At 53.7% G+C, this 24,135-nt stretch overlaps 1 protein-coding gene across 6 annotated transcripts in view; it reads left to right on the top strand.

Moving 5' to 3' along the window:
- Positions 1 to 767: 767 nt before the first annotated feature.
- LOC121444072 (brain-specific angiogenesis inhibitor 1-associated protein 2) overlaps positions 768 to 24,135 on the top strand; it is a 65,703-nt gene continuing 42,335 nt past the window's right edge. For all 6 annotated transcript variants that reach the window (XM_041645829.1, XM_041645825.1, XM_041645827.1 and 3 more), the window contains exons 1-3: positions 768 to 939; positions 15,796 to 15,871; positions 18,195 to 18,281. In XM_041645829.1, coding sequence (XP_041501763.1) covers positions 886 to 939; positions 15,796 to 15,871; positions 18,195 to 18,281 — 217 coding nt within the window. In that variant the 5' untranslated portion in view covers positions 768 to 885. The remainder of the gene's footprint in view (positions 940 to 15,795; positions 15,872 to 18,194; positions 18,282 to 24,135) is intronic.

The raw sequence follows: 24,135 nt of genomic DNA, 5'->3' as shown, positions 1-24,135 counted from the left end.
CGCCAAGCCTTCCTGATACCGCCAGCCGCTGGGCTGGGAGGCTCCTCCCCCGGAGCTTCCCACCCGACTCCCGCCCCCACTCCTTTCCCTACCACACCACCCTCCAGGATTCTCTCCACGCCCCAAGCGCCCCTCTCCTGGGTCCTCTTGTCAGAATCCTAAACCTCCGTCCAGCGCCTGCCCTCCTGCGCTCAGGATCCTCCCTCTAATTCAGCACCCTCCTCTGTCTCCACCCACTCCCGCCCAGGGAGTCCTCCCTTCCGGAAGACCGTCCGGGGTGACCGCACGCCTCGCCGACTCACCTGCAATAGCACGGGAGACACCGGCGCACTCCTGCGGGACCCTCGCGGGCCTGCAGCCCCGATCGCTGCCTCCCTCCCGAGTGCCCCCCGCACCGCCCACACCCCGAGCTCGCTCCTTCCTGCGCCACCCCGCCCCCGCTTCCCGCCCCCAGCCCGGCTGTCGCTCCGGCCCCCTCAGGCTGCTCCAGGGCCTCGGCGCGCGCCGCGCCTCCGCCTCCCGGCGGCCGGCCAATCGCTGCCCGCAGCCGGCCTCCGAGTCCCGCCTCTATCCCCGCCCTGCGCCCCCGCCTCCGAAACCCACCAATGGGAAGGACGGCGCGGGAGCGGGCCCGGCGGTTGCCTAGCAGCGGCTGGGTTGGGCGGGGGCGGACAGCCGGGGGCGGTGATCCGGGCGCGGCGGGGGCGGGGCCCGGGGGCGGGGTCTAAATGGGGTGGGGCCTGAGCGGCTATAAAAGCCATGGCCGCCGGGCGCCGAGCTCTGTGGTCCTGGTCTGCGCGCCTTTTCCTGTAGCTGTGTCCGTCGCCTTCCTTACTGCCGCCTGTTCTCCTTCTTTGGTCTGTGGTGTAGCCGGGACCCAGGACCATGTCGCTTTCACGCTCGGAGGAGATGCACCGGCTCACGGAAAATGTCTACAAGGTGAGTTTCCAGCGCGGCCCCGAGTGCGCCCCTGAGTCTTCAGGCCCGAGCCGGACACCGGCTCCCGGACTGCGGGTGGGGTGGGCCGATCTTCGGTTGGTCACAGGTGGCCGCGCCCGCCCAGGGTCCTTGCGCCCGCCGCGGTCCGCGCAGTCCCCGAGCACGAGTGGGCGCCCCCACCCCGACGGCGCTCGGCCCCCGCGCGCGCGTGCTCCCTCGGTACGCCTGTCTGCCCCGGCGTCCAGAGGGACCGAGCGGCGCGAAGCCTGGGCTGCTCTGCCACCCCGGAGTGAGGGGAAGAGGGAGCGGGGGCGGCGTGGGGGTTGCAGACTGCAGCGGTCCGTAGCCCTGCGCTTGCTTGGCGCGTTGGCACCGTAGGGCTCTCCTAGGCGCTGTTATGCCAGCCTCTGGGCACTTTCTCCTCAACAGGCTTTCCCTTTCCACAACTCCTTTACGGCTGTTAATGGACGTAGCCCCAAGTGGGAGGTCGAGCGCGGGCAGGTTGGATGGGTGGACAGATAATCCATCATCTTATGTAACCGCAGAGGGAGAAGACTAATTGTGTAGGAGGCTGACGCGCCTGCTTTTGCTTCTGATATGTGTTAAGAGTCGCATGCACATTCTCATCTGTGAGATGACAGTTTCTCATAGAACTGCAGAGCCTTCCTCTGGCCCCCTCGACAAGCCCCCTGCTGTCGTGTTATGTCTGTGCCTTGGGTCCAGATGGACGGGCCATTTCCCGTTTCTTCAGTATGGGTTCTCACAGTCCTGGCCCCCCACCTCCAATAACACAGCCTGGGGCTCCCTGATGGCACCAGGCCCACTGCAGTTCCCAGGGACATTTTCTTTTTTTTTTTTTTCAAGAGAGAGATCCCTGCCCTGACCGGTCCGTGGCAGTGCTCTTACAAAGCCAGGCATTATTTCAAAACTGTGTCTGAAGGGTCAGCGGAAGGCTTTGCGATCAGACTCTGGTTTTTACAGGGAGCTGCTGGTTCATGGCTGAATGAGACCGTGCTCTGCTCCAGGGCAACAGTTTCTGTTTGTACGAACCAGGCATGGCTGCGCCTTCCTAGGCAGCGGCTTGTGAAACCCCCTTAGCTGTGCTCACTCCGCTGCCGGCAGCAGATGGAAGCTTCTAGGGTGGCCCCTTAGGTGTCGGCTGGAGTCCGGGGGGCAGTTTATACTTTTAATTTATCCTTTAATAAAGGCTTTAAAGTTGTAGCTACGTGGGTCTGGAGGAATCCTGAGGGTGGGTGGAGGGGCTGAAGGAGCTCCAAAGCTGTGTTGGAACCACCAGCAAACGGGATTCAGAGCAGCCTTTGGGTTTTCTGTTTAGTATCCAAAGACTCCGTGGTGTGCTCTGTGGAAGCAAGCACATGCTGTCAGGGGAGTGAGGTTTATTAAATTATTAGTCATTAGTTCCATTACAGTTTGCTCTTTACTGCAGGGGTGGGAGAGAAGTCCTGGTCACAGTCTGCACCTCCCCATTTTTCCTGGTTCTGCACTGGAACCATTGAACAGGAACTTCCCTGTCGAGAATATGCAGGGCGTGAGGAGTAGCTTCACTCTGGAGAATCCCACAGTCCTCCTTAGTAAGACTCCTGCCTGGGCAGTCAGCCTGCACTCCCAGCTCCAGGCTTCCCCCACATGCTGCTGCGGTGGCAGAGAAACTCTCTGGGTCTTGGCCCTCCAGGTGGGTCGTCCAGCAGTGGCTGCAGGCTAGCAGGCTGGGCACTCAGGGTGGACTCCTCGTGGGTCATTTGCTGTTTGGGCAGTGGTTGGCACTCCTTCCGGGTGAACATGTGGCGTGAGATCTTCACAAGCTTTGGAGGTGTTGGGCACAGGTAGGATGCAGACGTCCGAAGGACTTTCCTGCCGGGTAAGCCAGTGGCTCTCGTACCCTCTAGGGGCCCAATACTGAGTCTTTGACACCAGTGCTCAGTTCTCATGTTGTGTTTTGTTCCTCAAAACTCCACGGTGTGTGGTGGCGCTGGTACAGGTTGGGCAGCTTTGGCGTGTGGGCCAGGAGATACCCGGCCCACACAGAGGCACAGTCGGGGAAGAGCCAGAGCTGCCAGTGTGCAGCTGTAGGCTGGTCCAGCCAGTCTGCCATGCGTCTTCTCCTGGGACGTGTGGTGACTGACTCCCTGCTCGGGGCTGTTCCTGTGCTGGCAGGACCTCTTGGGAAGGCTGGGACGTGGCTCTGCTCCGTGTCACCCGCATGCAGTTCCACTGTTTGCTTTGGCCCCTGCATCACTTCAGCTGCAGTTCTGAGCGGTGTTTGCCTTGGCAGAGAGAGATGCTTGTCCTTGGCCCTGCTGATTAAGGATTCAAGAATAAAATGTACAGTTTTGATTTTCCTCCTGGAAGAACGCAGTCTTTGACCTCTTTCCTGGTGGCTCAGTTCCCTTGGGAGCTATGTCCTCGGGGAATTTCATGAAAGATGAAGGAAAGAAAAACAGGACAGCTTCATGCTGTTCACCAGGAGCTTATCCGTAGGCCTTTGGGCCCTGTGGAGAAGGGGAGCCCTAGGCAAAGAAGACCTGCCGCCCCTCCCCCCTCATGCACAGGCAACAGAAACTGGAGTCTGACTGGTGTCCACCCTGGGTGGTACCTGGATTGGGCCTAGATTTCCGGAGGCAGGGTCTTCTGCCCAGGTGAAAGAAAGTGTATCTGTGCTCTTCAGAATAAGTCAGGCTAACGCCTCAGAGCCATTTTGGGTCCCTCTGAGTGTACAGAAGTGACTTCTTTAGCAGCTTGATGACACCCTGGTGGGATGAGAAGAGAGGGTCAGATCAGCTAATTTGTTGATGTTTTCGAGACAGGGTCTCACTATGTAGCCCTGGCTGTCCTGGAACTCATATGTAGACCAGGCTGGCCTGGAACTCATAGAGATCCGCCTGCCTCTGCCTCCCCAGTGCTGGGATTAAAGGTGTGTATCGCCATGCCTGACATTTTTCTTTCCAAATTTTTATTTGTGTGCATGCATGTGTGTGTGTGTGTGTGTGTGTGCGTGTGTGTGCATGCATGTGCCGCACAGCTCCCACGTGGTGGTTAGAGGACAACTTGTGGGAGTGTGTTCTCTCCTACCAGGTGGGCTGTGGCCACGCTCTAGCTGCCAGCTGGTGGTGAGCACCCTCACCTGCTGTGCCATCTCGTAGGGTTTGATGTTGGTTTTCTGAGACAAGGTTTCAGGTAGGCTAGACCTGCCTCAGCCTCACTACGCAGCTGAAGATGACCTTGAATTCCTGACTCTCCTACCTCTACCTTCCAGGTGCTAAGATTATAGGCTCGTGCTCTATGCCTGGCTAAGTTTAGTGTTTTCTCAAGGATGATAGCCCATGAGAAGCCCTGGATCCTGGGTAACCCCATGACCCTTGAGGGCGACAATCACTCCTTCAAGAACGGTGCTACATTCTCCTTTGGTTTGCAGCCTGGCAGAAGCTGCTTTTGGTATTGTGGTCCCAGGGCCGTGGGCCAAATGGTTGGGATTGTTCCCAGCGGCTGTCATCTTCTTCACATTGTGGCTATTGGCAGAAAGCTAACCTGGCCACGATGTAGCCGTCCAATGAAGGTAGCAGGTACCGAAAGGTTCCTGGAGCAGTTGAGCTGGCCACTCGTATTATGATTGGTCAGGTCTGGCAGGGAGGAGCCCCCCACCATTCCTCCTAAATCCCTCCTACTTCTCTAGAAGGATGTTTTGGGGGTCCATGGAAGTGTGGGACCATAAGCTCTCCACACACACCGAAGTGGTACTCTTCCCTTGTTTTAAGACGGGCGGGCTGGGTAGTGACCGTGAAGCAGAGTTTCTCAGACACTAACTGCCAGTGCTGTGTTCTTTCCTGTGTGCACACGTGTATTATAGGCACTTCCGGGTCTGGCCTATCAGTGGGGAGGCTGGGTCTGCTCTCACCGAGCAGACCTGTCTGGGCCTGTCCTTTGAGCACTCCCTTCAAGCGTTACCTGTCCTTGCCCACCGCCAGAATCTTAGGGATGGCAGTTCAGATCTTGTCTCCGTTTCAGTTCAGCCAGGGTGACAGAGGCACCATATTGTTTGCCGTACTGACCTCTGAGTTGACCAGCTCTGCAGCCCACGTCCCCAGGCCTTGTCCTGTAGGCCATCCAGAGTGCTAGCTTATGAAGTGCCTAGCTCATTGTTGTGTGCAGTTGGTGTTCGCTGGTGGAGGTGACTGTGGTGTTCCAGTGGCATCTGGGCATCGTCATCTTTGTGTCCAGGTTGGCTTGCAAGAGTGCTTGTCTGTGCCTGCCGAGTGGTTGGTCTTTGCTGGAGTAAGTCTTTTGGGGGAAGGTTGACTTACTGTCGCAGCCCTGAGGTCACAGTGAAGGCTGCTGCCGCTCCCAGGCTGTCAACAACAGGAGGGGCTGAGTGGGTGCTGCGGGGGCTCAGGTCTTGCTGCTGTCCTGTTCTTGGGTTGCAGTTTCCGAAGGGCCAGCCCCTGAGGTCTGCACCCTGCCCTCTGGCGTAGGGAAAGGGTCTTGCAGGGGAGGGCCTAGCTTCGTGAGGAGGCAAGCCACAGGGAGGCTGAGGGACAGCCCATCTTCTCGCTGATGAGCAAATGTTAGCCCTGCTCTAGAAAGCTAGGTGTCACGGCGGGAGCAGGGAAGGTGTCTCTGCTTAGCCCCTCATGGTCCCCTTTGTGCTAAATATCCTGGACCAGCATTGCCTGTGGCTGTCATTGTGCCGATACCCGGACAGTTGATTGCTGCTGACTAGGTCTGATTCCTGTGCTGGGTCTCAGTTCCCGGTGCTCATACCCAGGGCCTCCCATGCTACCTTCCTGTCCTGGTCTTCTGCTGAGGCCTCGAGGTAGAGAAGCTTCACTTCCCTGAAAGGCCTGTGCTCAGGGCACCTGGGCAACTGTCAGCTTACCCCGTTTAGCACAGCATTACACGGTACTGTGTTGTGTTCCCTGCCTGCGCCTGGAATAATTACCAACGGGCGTGGACCATTGGCACCTTCCTCCAACCCCTGCCACCCCCTGCTCTGAGTCATCCCCAGCCCAATTGTGTAAGTACAGCTGCATGATGACTGGAGGAGCCTCAACCTGGGGTGGCAGAGAGGTCGAGGGGTACAGCTGCATCCCCGAACCACATGCTAGGAAGCTTCAGCCTGCAGGTCCAGGGGGAGGCTGGCATAGCTAGTCTGAACCACTCCTAAATCCTCCTGCCCGTGCTGTGCACTCGCAAGGCCCAGGCTTGGAAACTCAGGACCCCTTTATCCCTGTGACCAGGGTGACTTATCTCCCTGATATATCCCCAGGGCCGTGGCTGGGTTCTGATGGGAACCCAACAGCAGTTAGGTCTGAGTAAATTTTATTTCTAGGTTCTGAAGAGGTGACATTGGAGCTACCATCTGCCCACACTCAGGGACAGCTCTTCAGCCCTTGGCCTGAGGAGCTTGGGCCCAGCATGTGCCGTTTCCCTGGAGGTGATGACCCAGGTGTGTGGCTGGCAAGACAGGTCAGAACGTTAGCAGCAAAAGTTTTGTCCTGCTGGGTCCTGGAGTCCCTTGAGGTTGCTCCCTTGCCAGAGAGATGAGGAAGTAGAGGATGGGAAGGGGCAGAGTGGCCAGGGTGGCGTGGAGATGGTGAAGAAGCGGGACATTAGCTGATGGTTTCCAAGGAGTCACCTTGAGAACCTGGGGCAAGCCCAGGCTTTGCGTCTGTGTGGGTATCCTGCAGCGGAGCTGCTGCCGGCATTGACAAGAACCCCTTTCTGCCTGCAGCCCACCTTCCAGGCCTAGCTCAGCTCTTCTCTGCCTGCTCCACAGTGGGCTGCCATAAAACGGTGTCTAGTCCTGTGTGACCTGGGCTGTGGCATGAACACTAGGATAATCCTAGGGTCCGTGGGTGCTCCAGAGCCCGGTGGAGCCAGTCTTGATGTCCTAGCCTGAGGTGAAGGCCCTGAATCCCATGCCCTCTGGTGGAAAAGGGTGTGAGAAGTTCCACAGAGAATACCCTCTGGTCTAGATACAGGAGACCCCTGAGCAAGCGAGAACATTCTCCTCTGGCTTGGGAATTATTTACTGCAGTGACTGTGTGTGTGTGTGTGTGTGTGTGTGTGTGTGTGTGAGAGAGAGAGAGAGAGAGAGAGAGAGAGAGAGAGAGAGACAGAGACAGACAGAGAGACAGAGAGACAGACAGACAGAGACAGAGAGACAGAGGGTATCAGTCTGTATGTCAGGCTAGCACGTCCTACCTCTGCCTGCCTGGGCCTGGGCCACCACTTGGGCCCTGCAGCAGTTCCTTTAGGATTATGTAGGGGCTGAGTATAGAACTCAGAGGCAGATCATTTTCCTAGCATGCTCCAGACCCCACACAGTGCTGGGGGTGGAGGGGTCGGGGAGCTGAACACAGAGATCCACACCCATAATCCCAGTGTTTGGGAGACCAAGGCAGGAGATTCCTGTGAGTTTGAGGCCAGTCTAGGCTACATAATGAGTCCCAAGTCAGCCAGGCTACAGAGTGAGACCCTGCCTCAAAAACAAAACAAAACAAAAACAAAAAACAAACAAACAAACAAAAAAACCCACAACCTGGATGGGGTGTAAATATTAGATTTTTTAATGTTAAGAATTCTCCAAAACTTACTTGCATTTGAGATCAGACCCTTCTGAGCTGCATTTTAGCTTGGGGGTGTCATCATCTGAGGGTCCCCAACACTCACTCCTCAACATTCAGGGGTACTGATAAAACACTTTTGGGGTGGCTCTGGGATTGTCTTTCAAGCTTCCAAGGTGCTACCATTTCTGTTGCTGGTTACTTTCTAGTGTCCAGCCAGCAACTAGGCCTCCTCCTCCTCTTCATGATCTTGGAGCGGTTCGTAGGCTGAGACACGCTCATAGCAGGGGAACGTCAAAGAGGAGTGTGCCGAGTAACCCCCAGCTGCCCCAGCTGCCACGGGTGACGGAACAGTGCCCGTGGAATGGAATGGGATGTTGGGAGGCAGGCGCCCCACCCACAGGAGCCTTAGTCTTCCTGGACCCTCGTCAGGCCAGGTAGAGCCTGCTCCTAACTGTGTAAGCATACGACTACTTACCGCTGGGCTTTTATACTGCGGGAAAGGGAGCTGCAGGCAGAGGTGCCTGGAATGGACCAAACCCCGGTCCCTCTGCACCCTCCCTCTGCGCCCTCCACCCTTCTTCGTCTTTTATAGAGGCTTATGGAGCTCTACCCTGGGTGACCATGTCAGGTAGGTGAGGCCTGGTGTCCATCTTCACCCTTGGTAGACCCATCCTGCCCTGGGACTGGAATCTTGGGCTTTGATGACCAGGGTACAGGTATTGGAGTCTTGGGCTGTGGTCAGGCCTGAGTCCCAGCCCTGCTTCAGGAGAGGGCCAGGTGTGTCACCACTCGGTCCTGTGGCTCTGGGCTGTGGAGGCCTCAGCTTTACTGTCTGTGGACTGTCTTGGGTGCCTTCTACTGTTCCCCAGACACAGCTCTCAGAGTCTCATATGCATGCCTGCTGTGTGAGGGAGCATCCCTGGGGTTAGGGTTAGGGCAGCGCTCTTTAACTGGTAGGAGACTGAGCTGGGCTTCAGACTAGACCAGACTTGGGCTCTGGTATCTCAGGAGGTCCTCCACTCCTGTGACCCCACCTTATCACTGCCCACCAGGACCGTCATCCCATGGGACAGAAGGTTTCTCAGAGCTCTGTCGGGGCTTCAGGCAAGGGTGTCAAGCTGATACCTGGGCACCAATGGTCCTGCAATCCTGTCTGTAGCAGCATCTGTCAGGCCTGATCTGAGGGACAGTTCCAAGGGGGTCTGGCTCCAGTGAATCTGGTCCTCGGCCAGCATACTCAAGGGAGAGATGGGCCAGCGAGTGGCCTTGTGTGTTCTCAGACCTCTTCTGTCATCTGAAGTAATGGGAAGACTGACTCCAGCCCCGCCATGCTGGATGTGGGAGTGACCCAGCACTGGCCGGCTCGGTTCTGAAATTGATGACCTGAGCCCAGCAATGGTCCTCAGATAGCCCTAGGAGATGAGACCTCTCCCTGGCCAGCAGACGGACCTGGCTTCCCTGTGTCTTCATATGCCCCCCCCCCCCCCCCCCCCCCCCCCCCGCCGTATCTGTATCATGGTCCTTTCTGTAAAGACACTGGCCAGACTGGCCTAGAGCCCTCACTAGGGACCGAGTTTCACCTTAGTGACCTCTTGAAAGACGGTTCAAATTCAGACAGTGGGGCCTAGAGGACAGGCTTAGCGCATGCAGCCATGGCAACATCTGCCTCACAGCTGGAGGGAGTGCCATCGGAGGCTGGCTGTCTCAATCATGGTGACCTGTCTTTCTAGGCTAATTGTATTTCTTGTTCCTGCCAATTTAAGCAAATTGAGGTCCTCAGCTTATGTCACTGAGTCCCCAGGGTATCATGTTGTGATGTCATTATACAGGACCCAATCAGGAATTTGGATCCAGGAACCTGGCATGGTGGTGAATGCTTTTAATTCTAATACTAGGGAGGAAGAGGCAGGAGTAGGATCTATGTAAGTTCAAGACCAGCCTGCTCTATGTAGCAAGTTCAAGGACAACCAGGGCTATGTAGAGAGACCCTATGAAAAAGCAAAACAAAACAGGAGTTTGGTTTCAGTTTAATAGTTTGCATGTCTCTCCCTGCACTAGCCGCCCGTCTTCCTGAGGATAAAGTCTGTGACCCAGACCAGAGTAACCGACTTCGGGAGCTGTCTGTTGGGATGCTGTGCCTTTGTGGAGGTTGGCATGAGCAGACATTCCTGTCACAGACAGGAAAGACACGGTTAAGCTGTTTGGTCTCACGTCCAGGCTGCTGGAATGATGGGTGTTGACCAGTTCCTGTAGCGGTGGCTGTCACACAGGGGCAGATGGTACGGATCTGGCTTTTGGATTTCCTCGGGCCTGTTGACCAAGCCCCTCTAGCAAAGCTGACCAAGGGTTTCTTTTCATAGGGCCTAGGCGAGGTGCAAGGCTCTGGTGTGGCTTTTGCCTTTGGGAGCCCTAGCCTTAGGAATCTTGTGCAGGAGAGGTCAGTCCTAGAGTACCCAGCAGCTTCCAGAGTCTCCAGAAACAAGCTGGGAAAGAGGGGTTCAGATGTCAGAGATCTCTGAAAGGAGAGAGAGCAGCTTGGAACAGCTGTGCTCACCTCTTACCAACTCTCAGCAGGAGAGTAGCTTGGAAGCTCTGGGCCCAGTGAGCTCAGACTGTAGGACTCAGTGGTCCTTCTCAGGGCTGTAAGGCCTGCTAAAAGCAGGCTGAGTGTTGTTTGTGCCTGTCCTCAGCCAAGTGTTTGCTGCCGTCTCAGGGGGTCGTTCCTGGGGGACAGTTGGGGCGAGAGGAAGAAGGCCTTCTGGCTCTCCCTGATGCGAGGCCACCGTTCCTATCACACTCTAACACCCTACCAAAGACAGAGTCTCTTTTTTAATTTTGGCAGCTCCTCCAGGGGAACCTGTTGTGTGGCATCTGGGTCCCCTTGCAGCTCCTGAAAGGTCCTGGGGTCTGTCCCTCTCTTCTGATGCTTGCCCACTGATGAAGCGCGAATCCTGATTAGTCTTAACAAGAGGGTGAAAGCTGAAAGATCAGAGAAGCAGAACAGCCAGCACCAGAGACTTCTTACCTCTACAAGTACTTAGACTGAATGGAGGAGACCCCGTCTCTACGAATCCTCAGCCTGAATGGGGAGAGTCCAGTCCTCAGCCCGAATGGTTCCAAGTCCTGTTTCCACCCACCTTATATTCCTGTCTCCACCTCCCTAGTGCTGGGATCAAAGGTGTGTGCCACCACTGCCTGGCCTCTATGGTTAACTGGTGGCTTGTGCTCTGATCTCCAGGCAAGCTTTATTTGTCAAAAAATAAACAAAATCTACATCTCCCCCTTTTTGTCTAAACAAAAAGCAAGGGTTTTAACTAACCCAGAAAAACTATATATAATAAGTACAATAACTATATACAAATATATAGGCAATAATTACATTAGCAATGTCTAGTCGATTTGTATTTGACAAATTCAGAGAAATTATTCCATTATCTATCCTGTCTTGGTGAGTCTGAAGTGTTGTACCTAATCCACTGTTTATCCTAACTTGCATTACCAACCCCAAACTATCTTTTTATGTCTGTCAACCTTATATACTTTACACCTCTTTTGTGAGTTTCTTTTCTGAATTTGTTAACAAGTAAAAATATAACTATAAAGTCTTCAACTCCATCAGAGACCTGAGAAGGAAATAATATTACCTGAATAAACAGGAAGTGCAGAGCAAACAACTTCCAAAAATAAGAAATGACAGACATCTGGCTGCCTGGACAGTCACCCAAGGTTCTTCTGCCTACAGACCTAGAATATCTGGCAGACTTTTCTGTGAAGCAGGATATTTGAAGGGCTGTCCCACCTTGTCTTGGCAAAGTCCAGCAGTCCTTTCTTTTCTGTCCTGCCTGTCCATTAGGAGTGCATACTGTCAGCAGTCAAGGCAAAGGCAGTTTCTTGCCCAGTGGCTAATTTTTGCCACAAAGAAAATTAACTCCATATGGAGTTTCTTTGATACCCACTATCTTCTCTGAAGTAAATCGGTGCTGCCAGGAGCAGAGATGTCTCATTGTCGTTAAAAAAAAAAAAAAGAAGAACCAGTGTTCTTACAATATCTTAAATACCATATTCTGTAGATATCTGAAGTGTTTGAAGACTACCTGTCTATCTACAATATATCTCTTTGACCCTGAAGCACCCTAGGGAACTGAAGCTGGCCCTGTGGTTCTGGTAGAATCACTGCTCCCTGAGGAGCAAGGAATCCAGCCCTCTGCTCTGGAACAGTCCTGGCTTCTCTTCCTGCCTCACATGTCCACATCCTGCCGAGGAGACCCTGTGTGCACATGAGTGTTCTCTCTCTCTCTGTATCTCTATTTCTTCTTCTCCTGCCCAGAATGGAGAATGTTTCGGCCACAGCAAACTTCCTTCTGCCTTGGACAGGGCACACTGTTTAGAAGTGAGGCATGTAGGCAGGTGGCCTCTGCTTGGGCTGCCCCGCTCCTGTGTCCGAGACTCCTGTCCCACTTCATGCTCCCTTTCTAGAAGACCTGTTTCCTTCTAGGAACCTGTGTCTTTTTTAAAATCTAAAATAATATATAAATATTTCTACCTTTTTTGACTCTAACTAAGAGAGGCACAGCCCAGGGCCAAGCCTCTGTGCTCGCTGAATACCTGGAGTTGATTTTATTCCCTGGATATGTGACGTCCTAGGCAGGTCTTGCTGGGTCAACCTGCACTGGAGCTACGGGTGTGTGGGGTTCCCTCTCTCCTGGGTAGTGCCTTGGACTGCAGAGCAGATGCCTGCCTTTCTAGTGAGTTAGCTGGGCCTGAGCAGTTTGTAGCGACACACACCTGTAGTCCAGCTCTCAAGAGGCAGAGACGGGGTGAGCTCTCAGTTCCAGGCCGACCTGGACTAATAAGATAAAAAAATTCCAGTGCCAGGCAGTGGTGGTGCACGCCTTTGATCCCAGCACTGGGGAGGCACAGGCAGGTGGATCTCAGTGAGCTTGAGGCTACCCTGGTCTGCAAAGCAAGTTCCAGGACAAACTAGGGCTGTTACACAGGGAAACCCTGTCTTCAAAAACCAAAAAAAGTTCCAGGCCAGGTAGGGCTACATGATGAAAACTTTTCTTTAAAGAGAGCAGGGGCAAGGCTGTAGTGACCACAGGACACCCTGCCTGTGAAGGGCCAGTGTAAGTTTAGCTGGAGGGCTGATGCTCTTTCGGTGGGCTTCCTGAGGCCCCGGTTCTGTAGGATGTCTCTTGTGGGTTGGCAGGTACTCCAGAGCCTTATGTGGTGTGTGGAAGGTGTTGCTAATAAATACTGATTGAGCAGGTGAATAAGTAAAAGAATTGTGGTTCTAAATATAGTTCCTGGTCCAGGAAAGCTACCCAAGGAGCCTCTGCACAGCCACGGCCTATTTTGGAGCAGGCAGGTCACTGGCATGGGCTTTGAAGGTACTTGTTTATTGAGTAGGATTCTGTCTTGCCGAGAGAGAGAGAGAGAGAGAGAGAGAGAGAGAGAGAGAGAGAGGAGAGAGAGAGAGAGCGTGCACCTGAGACTTGCCTCTGGGCCACCCAGCCCTGTGCTTGGAGTTCTGGCTTCAGGCTTTCATGAATGGGAGGTTCTTCCTTCCTGGGAATCTTGAGTTTGTTTATTTTTGCAAGATCAAAACTTGCAGCTTCTGCTTTTCTCTTTTGTGCCCCATGTTGTTGATAAGGAAGATGATCTCTTCTCCCTTTGAGTGCTGCACTTAGCACCTTCACAGTCCCAGGCAGGAGCTGGTTCTCCCAGCCAGTCTATAGCAGGCAGGCAGGGAGCTGGATGAGGAGGGGCAGGACCTGCCGCCAGGCATGGCGCACCGCGTCAGAATGACTTCTGCATGAACCCTTGAACAATGAGATGGACTTGGGCTCAGAGGGACCCTGACACACACCAGTGTATGTGTGCGCCTGTATACACACACTCTGGATGAATTCCCCCCTTGGTGAGCCACTGGATTTCTTTTTTTTTTTGGTTTTTCGAGACAGGGTTTCTCTGTGGCTTTGGAGCCTGTCCTGGAACTAGCTCTTGTAGACCAGGCTGGTCTCGAACTCACAGAGATCCGCCTGCCTCTGCCTCCCGAGTGCTGGGATTAAAGGCGTGCGCCACCACCGCCCGGCGCCACTGGATTTCTTAAGGTAGCTGAAAGTCAAGTGACCCAAAGAAAGGTTATGACATTGGCCAGGAGCCTGGAAATAAGCCTCCTTCAGCGCAGGCCCACTTTTCCAGGCAGGGCAGGTGTTGCTATGTAGACCTGGAAAGAAACTGGCCCTCCCTCAGGGTGCCAGCCCAATGGCATTCAAGTCCCTGCCACTGCCTCCAGGCCAAGACAGCAGTACCAGTGTGTCCCCAGCTGACTGCCTGCTCTGGAGCAGGTGGAGGCTGTGGCCATGCCTAGGTGTCCCCGCTGGCATTTCACCACCCACACTGGCCAGCTAACTCCCTCTTACATTCCTCCTGCATGAGCTCAGCAGCACTGAGGAAGTGAAACCTTCCGGCTGCCCTCTCTGTCAGAAGACACAACAGGTGCCTCCACGGGCTGCTCTCCTTGGCCTTGGGTGGTTTCTGGGTGTTACTGGGGCTCACAGGACTGATCTGGACTGAGCCTCCTCGTCCTGCCAGGATCCTCAAGGGTCCTAGGTCCAAGCTCTTGGGTCTACTCTAGACTTAGCATCTCCAGCATCTTGCTCATGTCATGTTCCTGTCTGGTTCTCAGGCCCTCTTTGGATTGCACCCTACCCAAGATGCATCCAGTCCCACCTTAATGTCCTGTCCCCATGTCTGCCTCTCTGGTCTCCCCATTCAAGTCCCAACTGTCCTCGGTCACTGCCTGGTGTACAGAACACAGGAATCCAGTCCTGGCAGGAGCCTCCTTCCTCCCTTCCTAGTCAGAGGGTTAAGCAGCAGGGAGGCTCCTAGCCACTTCCTCTTTGACCCTTGACTAAAATCTGCAACCAGGGCCTTCCTAGTGTATCCAGCATGGCCCTGCTCAGATCCTCCCAGCTTCCTGTCCTGTCTTAGAGATGTAGCTACACTCACTTCCTCTCCTCTTAGCCCTGAGCCCTTACTGCACATCTTGGTTTGGCCTGGGGCGTTTTCACTGCCCTCACCTGCCTGCCTCCTCTTCGTCCTGACAGTCTGCCCTCCTGTGCCATCTGCTGGGCCCCTTCTGCCTTCACTCTCTGGTTGCTGAGTGGTCGTGCATGTGGCTTCTGGTCTAGCATACAGAGGTGGCTGAGAAGGCCACCACCGACTCTGTGGATCTGGCTGAGAAGTGTGGCTGTTGAGGTTCCTGTGGGCGAGGAGCCCTCCTGGAGGGGCAGGGTGGGTGGTGGCAGCTTAGAACTGGAGCCCTCCTTTCCCCAAGAGTGGGGGAGGGTCTCAATGCCTCTTGGTGAGGGTATCCTGCCGTACCTCAGGGCAGCCAGTGCAGAATGTGTCCAGTGCTGGGTGTTTTGGAGCCCGCACGGGCCCTGGTGTCCTCAAATGTCCTTGTTTGTCATGTTGGTTCTTTACGGGGGTCACAGGTTGGCCTGAGTTGGTGTAAAGCCAGGTGGCGTCCCTTCCTGTTATCCTCAGGAAGCGTGGGCTCCCAGCGTGGCACCCTCCCCGTGGCTTAGGATATGGTCTGGTGAGGTTTTCTTTCAAAGTTCCTCCTGGGGTCCTCCCTTGACTGGCGTAGGCTGTTGACAGTTTATGGGTATTCCACTAGTAGGATTCTCATTTGGCTGCTGTTTGTGTGCGCCTGTTTCTATGCCGTGTAATTAAAACATTTATTTGGCCTTCACAGTGAAAATCTAATTTCTTGAGTCTAAGAACTGCCGATATTGGCACGGGACTGCAGTCCGTCGGGCAAGCAGATCCGGAGCCTGTTGGATTATTCATAGTACGGTCTTTGTAAATCAGGCTGTACGCGGCTCTAATCAGAGCTGATGCTGGTAATTGGTGTATTGAGTTAGGGTGGTGGCATGGGGGGCGTCACTGAACATTTGTGTGTGGCCGACGGGTGGCTTCCCACGGCTGACTCAGCCCCGCCAGCTGAGTACTGGCGCCTCGGAAGCCATGCCTGTGAGTGCCGCCTGTACCATGTGGCCCTGCAAAGACCCCTTGTTGCTCTGCAGACAGCTCTCTCTGCAGCAGGCCCCTGCCCGCCCCAGGGTGCAGTGTTCACAGTGGGCAGAGCTGTGGCTTCGACTTGGGGAGATGGGGCAGCGTTTCTGGATCCCATCCAGGCCGAGCCCTCCCAGCTATGGGTGGATGGTGGTGAGGTAACGTTGCTCTCTCTGTTCATTTCCAGACCATCATGGAGCAGTTCAACCCCAGCCTCCGCAACTTCATCGCCATGGGGAAGAACTACGAGAAAGCACTGGCAGGTATAGCTGGCCCCTGGGTCTGAGGCTAGTGCCCTCACTCTGGTCTCCTCTGGGGACTGGTGCGGCGGTGCTGGACCCATGGCTCCCAGGTTCTTCAACACCGTCCACCCCCAGCTCTTGGAGGGAGGGGACTTTGAAACCCACCATTGGTCCTAGCATGCATCAAGAGAGTCACTCTTCCTGGGCCTGACCCTGTGGTCACTGTACCTGTGAAGGCAAGGCTGCGGCAGCCCCCCATCATGTAAAGCATATGCACCATATCCTCTCTCCTACAGCTTCATCGTGCTGTGGCCCCACGTGTGGGATAAGCCCCTTGTTCAGTCACAGGTTTCAAGTTCAAGGCAGCAGATAGAGCTATGTTTACTGAGCGGGGTCTTGTTTTGCGCCCTGAAGCCGGTGGTCACTTGAGAACTTGATCCTGGTCACACTGTCCGGCTGGAACTGTCAAGCCACCATTGTCCCCTCCTTCTTGCCTTACCCAGTGTGGGAACAAGGACTTTCCCACCGTAGTCAAACAGTCCTGCCAAGTGGCCCCTGTACCTGAGTCCTCCCAGGGAACCTGGTCTATTCTATTGTTGGTAGAATAGCTCCGAGGAGGGCTGACCCTATAGTAGGACCATGGCAACAGACTCCCGCATATCCCCAGCCATCACTGAGGCCACGTCAAGGTGAGGTGTGGGAGGAGACCATCCCGTGATCCTGGTCCATTGGAACTCACAGCACAGGCCCAAAGTCCTGAGGGCTGGCCTCAATCTCTCCTGCTCTGAGCCTGGCCTCCCCCAGCCGCTTTCTGTGGGAAGAGGAGTTGACTCTCTGTGCCTGATTGCAACCCCCATGGAAGAAGCCTCTGGACGCAGAAGTGCAGCATCGAGACCAACAATGAGGCTTCTGTCCCATGTCCTGAGTGACCCTTTTATCTCCAGGCACAGCACGCGATGCTCCAGTTCTCCCAGCAAGAGAACTTTCTAGGGCCTTGAATGTAACCAGCTGCTTCTGCCCTGCTCTGATTTCGGGTGGACTGTGTCTGGTATATTGGAAGGCTTGGATGGCTGTGTGCCATAATGACACATTCCACAGCAGTGATGTCCCCTTCCAAAGCAGTTCTGTGTGGTGCTTGGTGACCTAGCTGCTAGGAGTCTTTCCTCCTTGGGCAGATTTCAGTGCCCAGGTGTCTCGCGTTTGAGGTGTGGGCTCTCCTTCCCCGTGGATGTCATGGAGTGTAGTCACAGTCCCCTCCCCTTTGATGCTGCCCTCCAGCTCCTGACGCTCAGGCACTGATTTCCTGTCAAGGCTGCCTGTGGGACAGGCTGGATGCTTACTTCCTCTTCCTGTTTTCCCTGATTGTCTAGGCTGGGCTCTGTCTCACAGGCTACCCGCACCTCTCAGCCCCACAGCCTCCAAGTGCCCAACTTCTCCTTTGTTTTCCCTTCCATTTGTTTTAAGAGGTCCGCCCTCCCAGGCAACTGAGACTCCTCCGTCCCCCAGGGATGTGATCTTGTACCACAGAACCAACTGTGTGCACTTAATTGAAAACCATATAAAGTTTGCCCAGCTACCACCCTCTAACACAGTTGTGTAGGAAACAAATTAGAAATTGTAGTCTGGCTGCTTTCTGTGGCCCTGCTCTCCAGACCTAGGGGCCTCTTCGGTCCTCCCTCCTTTGAGCAGTGGTCGGGGCCCCTCAGGTGAAGGAGTGTGCCAGGCACTCCAAGGAAGTCTAGACCTGACGGCTGGGGCTGCGTGTGCTGTCAGCAGCAGCCACTGGGCTGGTGGGAGGAACAGGTGGATGCTGAGCTTTCCACACCCAGAAGCCCCGTGGCTACGAAATGCGGCTGTGATGCCTTTAGCCGGCTTTGGAGGGGGGCACCTGCTCCTGCTTGGGGCCCTCTCTGAGACAGAGGACAGTGACTGTCTTCCTACTTGGAATCTTCGGATAGACCAGTGGCTGCCTGCCTTCCAGATCCGCCTTGATCTTTCCCAGGGTCTGTAGGTGCTCTGTCTGGTGTAGTACACCGAAAGCTGCACTCCCTCCCCCTCGTCAAGCAGCACATGACAGGGCGCCACGCTCCGCAGTTTTACTTGAATAGCTCTGGGCCTGCACAGTACACTGTGTTCTTACAAATAAAAGGAACCCTCATGATGGCAGTGGAAATAGAGTATCAACAAGAAACAGCGGCGTCCGCAGGAACAGTGAAGCTAAAGTACTCCTTGAACTTGTCCAGGCTTAGGTAGGGGTGGGCGCCACTGCCGTCCTTGTCCCTGTCGGCAGCGGCTCTCTCTTGGGTTCCGTGCAGGAGTTAACCCCACTTTCCTCTCTCTGCAGGTGTCACCTTTGCCGCCAAAGGCTATTTCGATGCTCTAGTGAAGATGGGGGAGCTGGCCAGTGAGAGCCAGGGCTCCAAGGAACTTGGTAAGACCTTTGGCTGGGAAGAGGGCCTGGAGGATCTACCCAGGCAGGTCTGGAGAACTGGGTGCCAGGCTGGAAGCTAGCTTTTATCTATTAAATAAGAAAAATAGTTTTAAAACGGCAGAGCTGGTGAGGGTGTTCTCCGTGGAAAGGGGCATGTACCGTGAAGCCTTAGAGTCCTGCTGGGAGCTCACCTTGGTGGGCTCGTCTTCCCTGAAGGGCTTGGCAAAGCCACACTTAGAGGCACTGGGGCTAAGGCTTAAGTGACAGATGGAGTCGGACTGACGTGGTCACTAACGGCACTGAAGCAAGTGAAAAGGGTGGAGCCCTTGGAGGGTGCACCCGCCCCATCTGCAAACCTCGTAATGCAGGAGACTCGGGAAGCGCCTGAAGGTGGAACTTCCCAGGAGGTCTTTATTCCTATGCCTGCCTGTGTTTTCATGTGCCCAGTGAGGTGACGTTGCAAGCTGGGCTTGGGGGCAGGATGCTGATGTGGCTGAGATCTCTCTTCCCTCACAGGGATGCTGGGCTGTGAGGCAGGCTACAGTGTGCTGGCTTTGTTTATCTGCAGCTCCCAGGCTGTCCTTGGACACTGAGGAAACTAAATTGGCCTAGAACCGCTTAGTTTCTTCTAGCACAGAGGACAAGCTTCTGCATCTGGGCTCCCTGTCCGTGGAGGCCTCCCTACGGGGACCATTCCAGAATGTGATCCCTGTGCCTTGCTAGCAAGGACGCCAGGTAGAGGTGTTCAGAAGGAAGCAGATGGCTGTCCTGGGAGGGCCAGGTTTGGGATCAGTAGCTCCCCTGTACTGACAAGAGGTCTGGGTTATATGGACGGGTCAGGGACCGGATTTCTTTGTGTATGTGTTAATTTCAGCTCAAAGATGTGTCTCTGAGCTTGCCGGCAGAGACCCTGTGTACACAGCTCTGCCTGCTCTGCCCCCCTTGTCCTTTTGTGCCTTTTCCAGCCTCTATAACAGACATTGAAATGGGGGGGAGAGGAGACTGACTGCTCTGGCCAGCTGGTGGCGCTGTTAGGGGCCCTTCTGTCTCTGAGGTGCAGTGCTAACTGAAAGCCTCTACAGGCTGAGAAGTGAGGGTGCAGGGCTGCAGTGGGGGTGCCAGGTGCCAGGTCTGTAGGCTCAGCTCGCTGTTCTCATTGGCCAGTTCTGGGTTTCATGGCCACATGGAGGTCCCACAAAGCTCCTGAACCAAGTTCCAGGCTCATAGGCCTGGGACGTTACCCTTTTTCACAGTCTGGTTTTTTTAATTCCTCAGAGGGCACTGTAGGAGGTTATGTGAGCCATACATGTCTATGTGGAAGGGTCATTTTCTTTTCTGGTTTTTCTTTTCTTTTTTTTTTTTTTTTTTTTTTTGGTTTTTTCGAGACAGGGTTTCTCTGTAGCTTTGGAGCCTGTCCTGGAACTCGCTCTGTAGACCATGCTGACCTCAAATTCACAGAGATCCACCTGCCTCTGCCTCCCGAGTGCTGGGATAAAGGCGCGCGCCACCACCGCCCCACTTGGAGGGGTCATTTTCTTATTCTGTGCTAGACCACCAAGTGTTTTCTCTGTGGTCACATGGAGGGCGAGAGTGTGGTCAGAGAAAAGCCAGGCACTGGACGCCCTGTAGTGAGCAGTGTGCTCCTGGGGCCGCTGGGAAATGCCAGAATTTCTTGCTGGTGATTGTTGGGCTCCTGTGACACGGCAGGACTCGGGGAGCAGCAGGGGAGAAAGGCTCAGAGCTCGATCGGAACCAGGGAGCTGCTGTCTGTGTGAGCTCTGCAGTCCCCTGGGGTGACTGGAGAGCATCCTTCCTTGCGTGCTGCAGAGCTGGTCAGCCGGTGCCGGCCTGGCTCAGATCTTCTTTCGGAAACAGGTTTTCTGGTGTGACTCACGTGCCGTACATTTCGCGCCGAAAGTGAACGGTTTCCTGGGCTTGGTGTGTTGTGAGCTTGTTCCCACTCTCTAGCTCCAACTTCTCCATCACTCCCAGAGAAAACCGTGTCTGTTAACAGCTGCCCACCTGTGGTCCGCCTTTGGATTCGCCTGTCCTGGACGTTTCCTGTAACGAACTGTCCCGTGTGTGAGCTCACGTCTGACTCTCTGGCAGCCTATGTTTTCGAGGTTCACATGTGGTGGCAGGTGTCATGCTTCTTGACTATAAGCTCTACTGTAGACATGTAGGGCTCACATACGCTGTTATGGAGGCCTGAAGAGTTAAAAAAAAACTAGACTGTGAAGAAGGGTAGCTTCCCAGACCTACGAGCCTGAACCTTGGTTCAGGAGCTCCCTTGTGGGACCTCCATGTGGCCACCAAACCCAGACCTGGCCACCCCTGCCAATGAGGCCCCACAGTCAAGGCCTTCACCACCCCATTGTGCTTGCCTGCCAGCTGAGCCCACAGGCCTGGGCACACTGTGATACCCGGTAATCCCCACTGCAGACAATATTCCACTGTATGGTGGACCCCGTCTGTTTATCTCCCTCTGGTTCTGGCTGGCATGAACTCCAATCCTCCCACCTCCTTCTCCCAAGTGCTGGTAGTGTTGCGATTACAGGTGGGTGTCGCCACACCTGGCCTGCTCATCTGCTGGTGGAGTGACTTCTGCCCTGATTGCTGTGAATAGCACCGTGTCGAGCGTGAGCGTGAAGTATCCGTGTGGGCTTATATTTCGTTTCTCTCGGGCAGATACCTGGGAGTGGAATTGCAGAGCAAATGGTTGGAGTCTGTGTGAAAGCAGCAGTGCTTTGCTTTAAAAATAAGTCAGCCCTGCTACCCGCCCCCTCCCTGCCCACGTCTCCCACTCAGTCAGCTGCTCCGCTCCATGTGCTGCTTGCTTCCGAGTGTCTAAAAGACAGGTCCGTGCTGTCCCTTCTTAACTTTCCGCCAAGGGATGCTTAGGGCGGAGTTTGCTTTCTGGTGCCATCCTCTACCTTACCCCGTATAACTATTAAAATCTTTGCTAAAATCAATACAGTGTATTATGATAGTCGTAAACGCCCTCTTCCCAGCTGAGACCCACAATCCACTGGGACCGCTCGCTTGCACTGCTTTATGGGGGAATGAGGCATCAGCTGTGCAGTTGGGAACATACCGCGAGGAGAGTTTCCTGTGTGCATGATGGCGCATCTGTCGGGCCTCCCCCCATCTTCAGGCCACCACTGTGATTGAGGGACTGGTGTCAATGCAGTGCCATCAGGGCATGGCGGGCTTCGTCGTCTGGCCCCCTTGCATGCTCGTAGGTCGCACGCTTGTAGGTCGCGCCATACTGGTAGTCTGGGGTTCCGTACAGCTCATTGTATGCTTGTCTGCTGAGTGCTATTCAGGTTGTCCTGGTTTAGGTCATTCCCCGATTTACATTTCTCTAATTAATGATGTTCATCATCTTTTTCAGGTGCTTATTTGCCGTTTATTTATCTTTAGTAAAATTAAATTCAAGGGCTTGTATCCTTTATTTTATTTGGGTTCTTGTCTTTATAATGGGTTCTGGAAGGTTCTCCACAATTTAGATCTTGTGTCAGGGTTTATCTTGAAAACATTGACTCTGAGCCGGGTGTGGTGGCGCACGCCTTTAATCCCAGCACTCTGAAGGCAAAGGCAGGTGGATCTCTTAATTGGAGACCAGCCTGGTCCTACAGAGCAAGTTCCAGGACAGCCAGGGCTGCACAGAGGAAACCCTGTCTTGAAAATAAATAAATATTTTAAAAGATTATTATACTTATTCATTTGGTGAGAAGGGTGAGCTAGTGTGACGGTTCAAAAATCACTTCTAGGAGTTGATTTCTTCTACAAACTGTGTCCCCGAGAGCTGACAGTTTGTCAAGCTTAGTGACATGATATCCTGATGAGTTAGTTATCTTGCTGATCTGGTCTTTCATTTACTTGTCCTACCTGCACCTCTCAGGAGCTAGAATTACAGGAATGCACCAGCAAGCTGGGCCTTCTGGTATTTTTAGGAGGAGAAACAGGTCAATTTTAATTTTGAATTTATTTTCTTTTTTTTTTAATTTTTATTTATTTATTTATTTATTTATTTATTATGTATACAATACTCTGTCTATGTGTGCCTGCAGGCCAGAAGAGGGCACCAGACCTCATTACAGATGGTTGTGAGCCACCATGTGGTTGCTGGGAATTGAACTCAGGACCTTTGGAAGAGCAGGCAATGCTCTTAACCTCTGAGCCATCTCTCCAGCCCCCTTAATTTTGAATTTAATTGTTAACTTTAGTTTGGTAGCTTATTAATTTTTTAAAAAATTTTGATGATTCATTTTATGTGCATTGGTGTTTTGCCTGCATGTGTATTGTGCAAGGGTGTCAGAACCCCTAGAACTACAGACAGTGGTGAGCTGCCTTGCAGGTGCTGGGAATCGAACCCAGGTCCTCTGGAAGAGCAACCAGTGCTCTTAACTGCTGGGTCATCTCTCCAGCCCCAGCTTATTGATTTTTCTTATAGCAACTTTCTTTTCTCTGGAATACCCCTCACATTTTTATTGATGTTAATTGATTTGCTCCCCAAATCAATTTGACTGCCCTTGGAATCATTTTTTTTAATATTTATTTATTTATTATGTATACAATATTCTGTCTGTGTGTATGTCTCCAGGCCAGAAGAGGGCACCAGACCTCATTACAGATGGTTGTGAGCCACCATGTGGTTGCTGGGAATTGAACTCAGGACCTTTGGAAGAGCAGGCGATGCTCTTAACCACTGAGCCATCTCTCCAGCCCCCCTTGGAATCATTTTTGTTGTCCATTCTCTGGGTTCATCCTCCTCCTGTTTCTCCTTTCTCCCTGGAGCCTCTGGTCACCTGGCTTCTTCCCCTGTTCTCGGGACAGCCTGTCTGTTTTCTTCCCGTGTTGCTCCTGGGAGAGTGGTTTTGCTGCTTTCCTGTGTCTGTGGCTGGGCTGCTTCCAGGTGGGGAAGGATCTTTGCTATGTTCGAAGCATCACCTCTCAGCTGTAACAGCTTCCAGTGGTGCTGCTGAGTTCCAGGCCGTTTCCCCCTGATTCTGTGTTCTTGGTCCTCACTCCCCGAAAGCTATTACAGTCTTCCCGGGAGCTCCTAAGTTATCTAGCTGTGCTCAGGGGTGGGGCTGGGAATGGTGGCAGTGTCAGTAGTGGGGGTGGTATATGAGCACCCTAGGTGAAGAGGAGTGGGGAGGTGAGCCTGAGCGGGAGGGGAGCAGAGCTTCAGAGAAGCAGGGCCTTGTAGTCCTCCTGCCACGAGCGTCAACCACAGGAAGGTTGATGTGTACAGCCTGCTTTTCTGTTCTAGAGCCCTCAGTATTACTGTCAGCAATGGGTATGTTCGTTTTCACCGCTGTAGAATATTCCACGAATGCAGAATTACCATCCGTTTCTCTGGTCTTCTCTAGGTTATAACTGAGTTTATTCACACTGGATGTTGCTGTTCTGAGCGAGCTGGTTCATGGGAAATGGGAGATAAATGCTCTGTGGCATTTGGCAGCACTGCTGTGAAATAGGGCTTGCTTGCTTCCTGGTACCAAAGAGAGGCAGCTCAGTGCTTTTCCTGACCGTGTCTCTCACATGTTTGTAGGCTGTGCTATCAAGTGCATACATGTGCTGGTAAGGTAGACCATGTTATCATGAGATGACCTTCTCTATATCATTTAGTCTTATCTGTAATTTTTTTTTTTCGAGACAGGGTTTCTCTTTGTATCTCTCTCTGTCCTGGAACTCACTCTATAGACTAGGCAGGCTTTGAACTCACAGGGATCCTCCTGCCTCTGCCTCCCAAATACTCAGATTAAAGGCATGCACCACCACCAGACTTGTAGTCTATTTTTAATACCATTTGGTTTTTCTCCTCCTCCTGTCTACAGCTTTGTTC

This window comes from Microtus oregoni, unplaced genomic scaffold, assembly GCF_018167655.1.
Source record: "Microtus oregoni isolate MIOR12 unplaced genomic scaffold, Mior012 000117F_ref0000505, whole genome shotgun sequence".
Lineage (NCBI taxonomy): Eukaryota > Metazoa > Chordata > Mammalia > Rodentia > Cricetidae > Microtus > Microtus oregoni.
The sequence above is the reverse complement of the archived record's forward strand: the minus strand, read 5'-3'. Positions and strand labels throughout refer to the sequence as shown.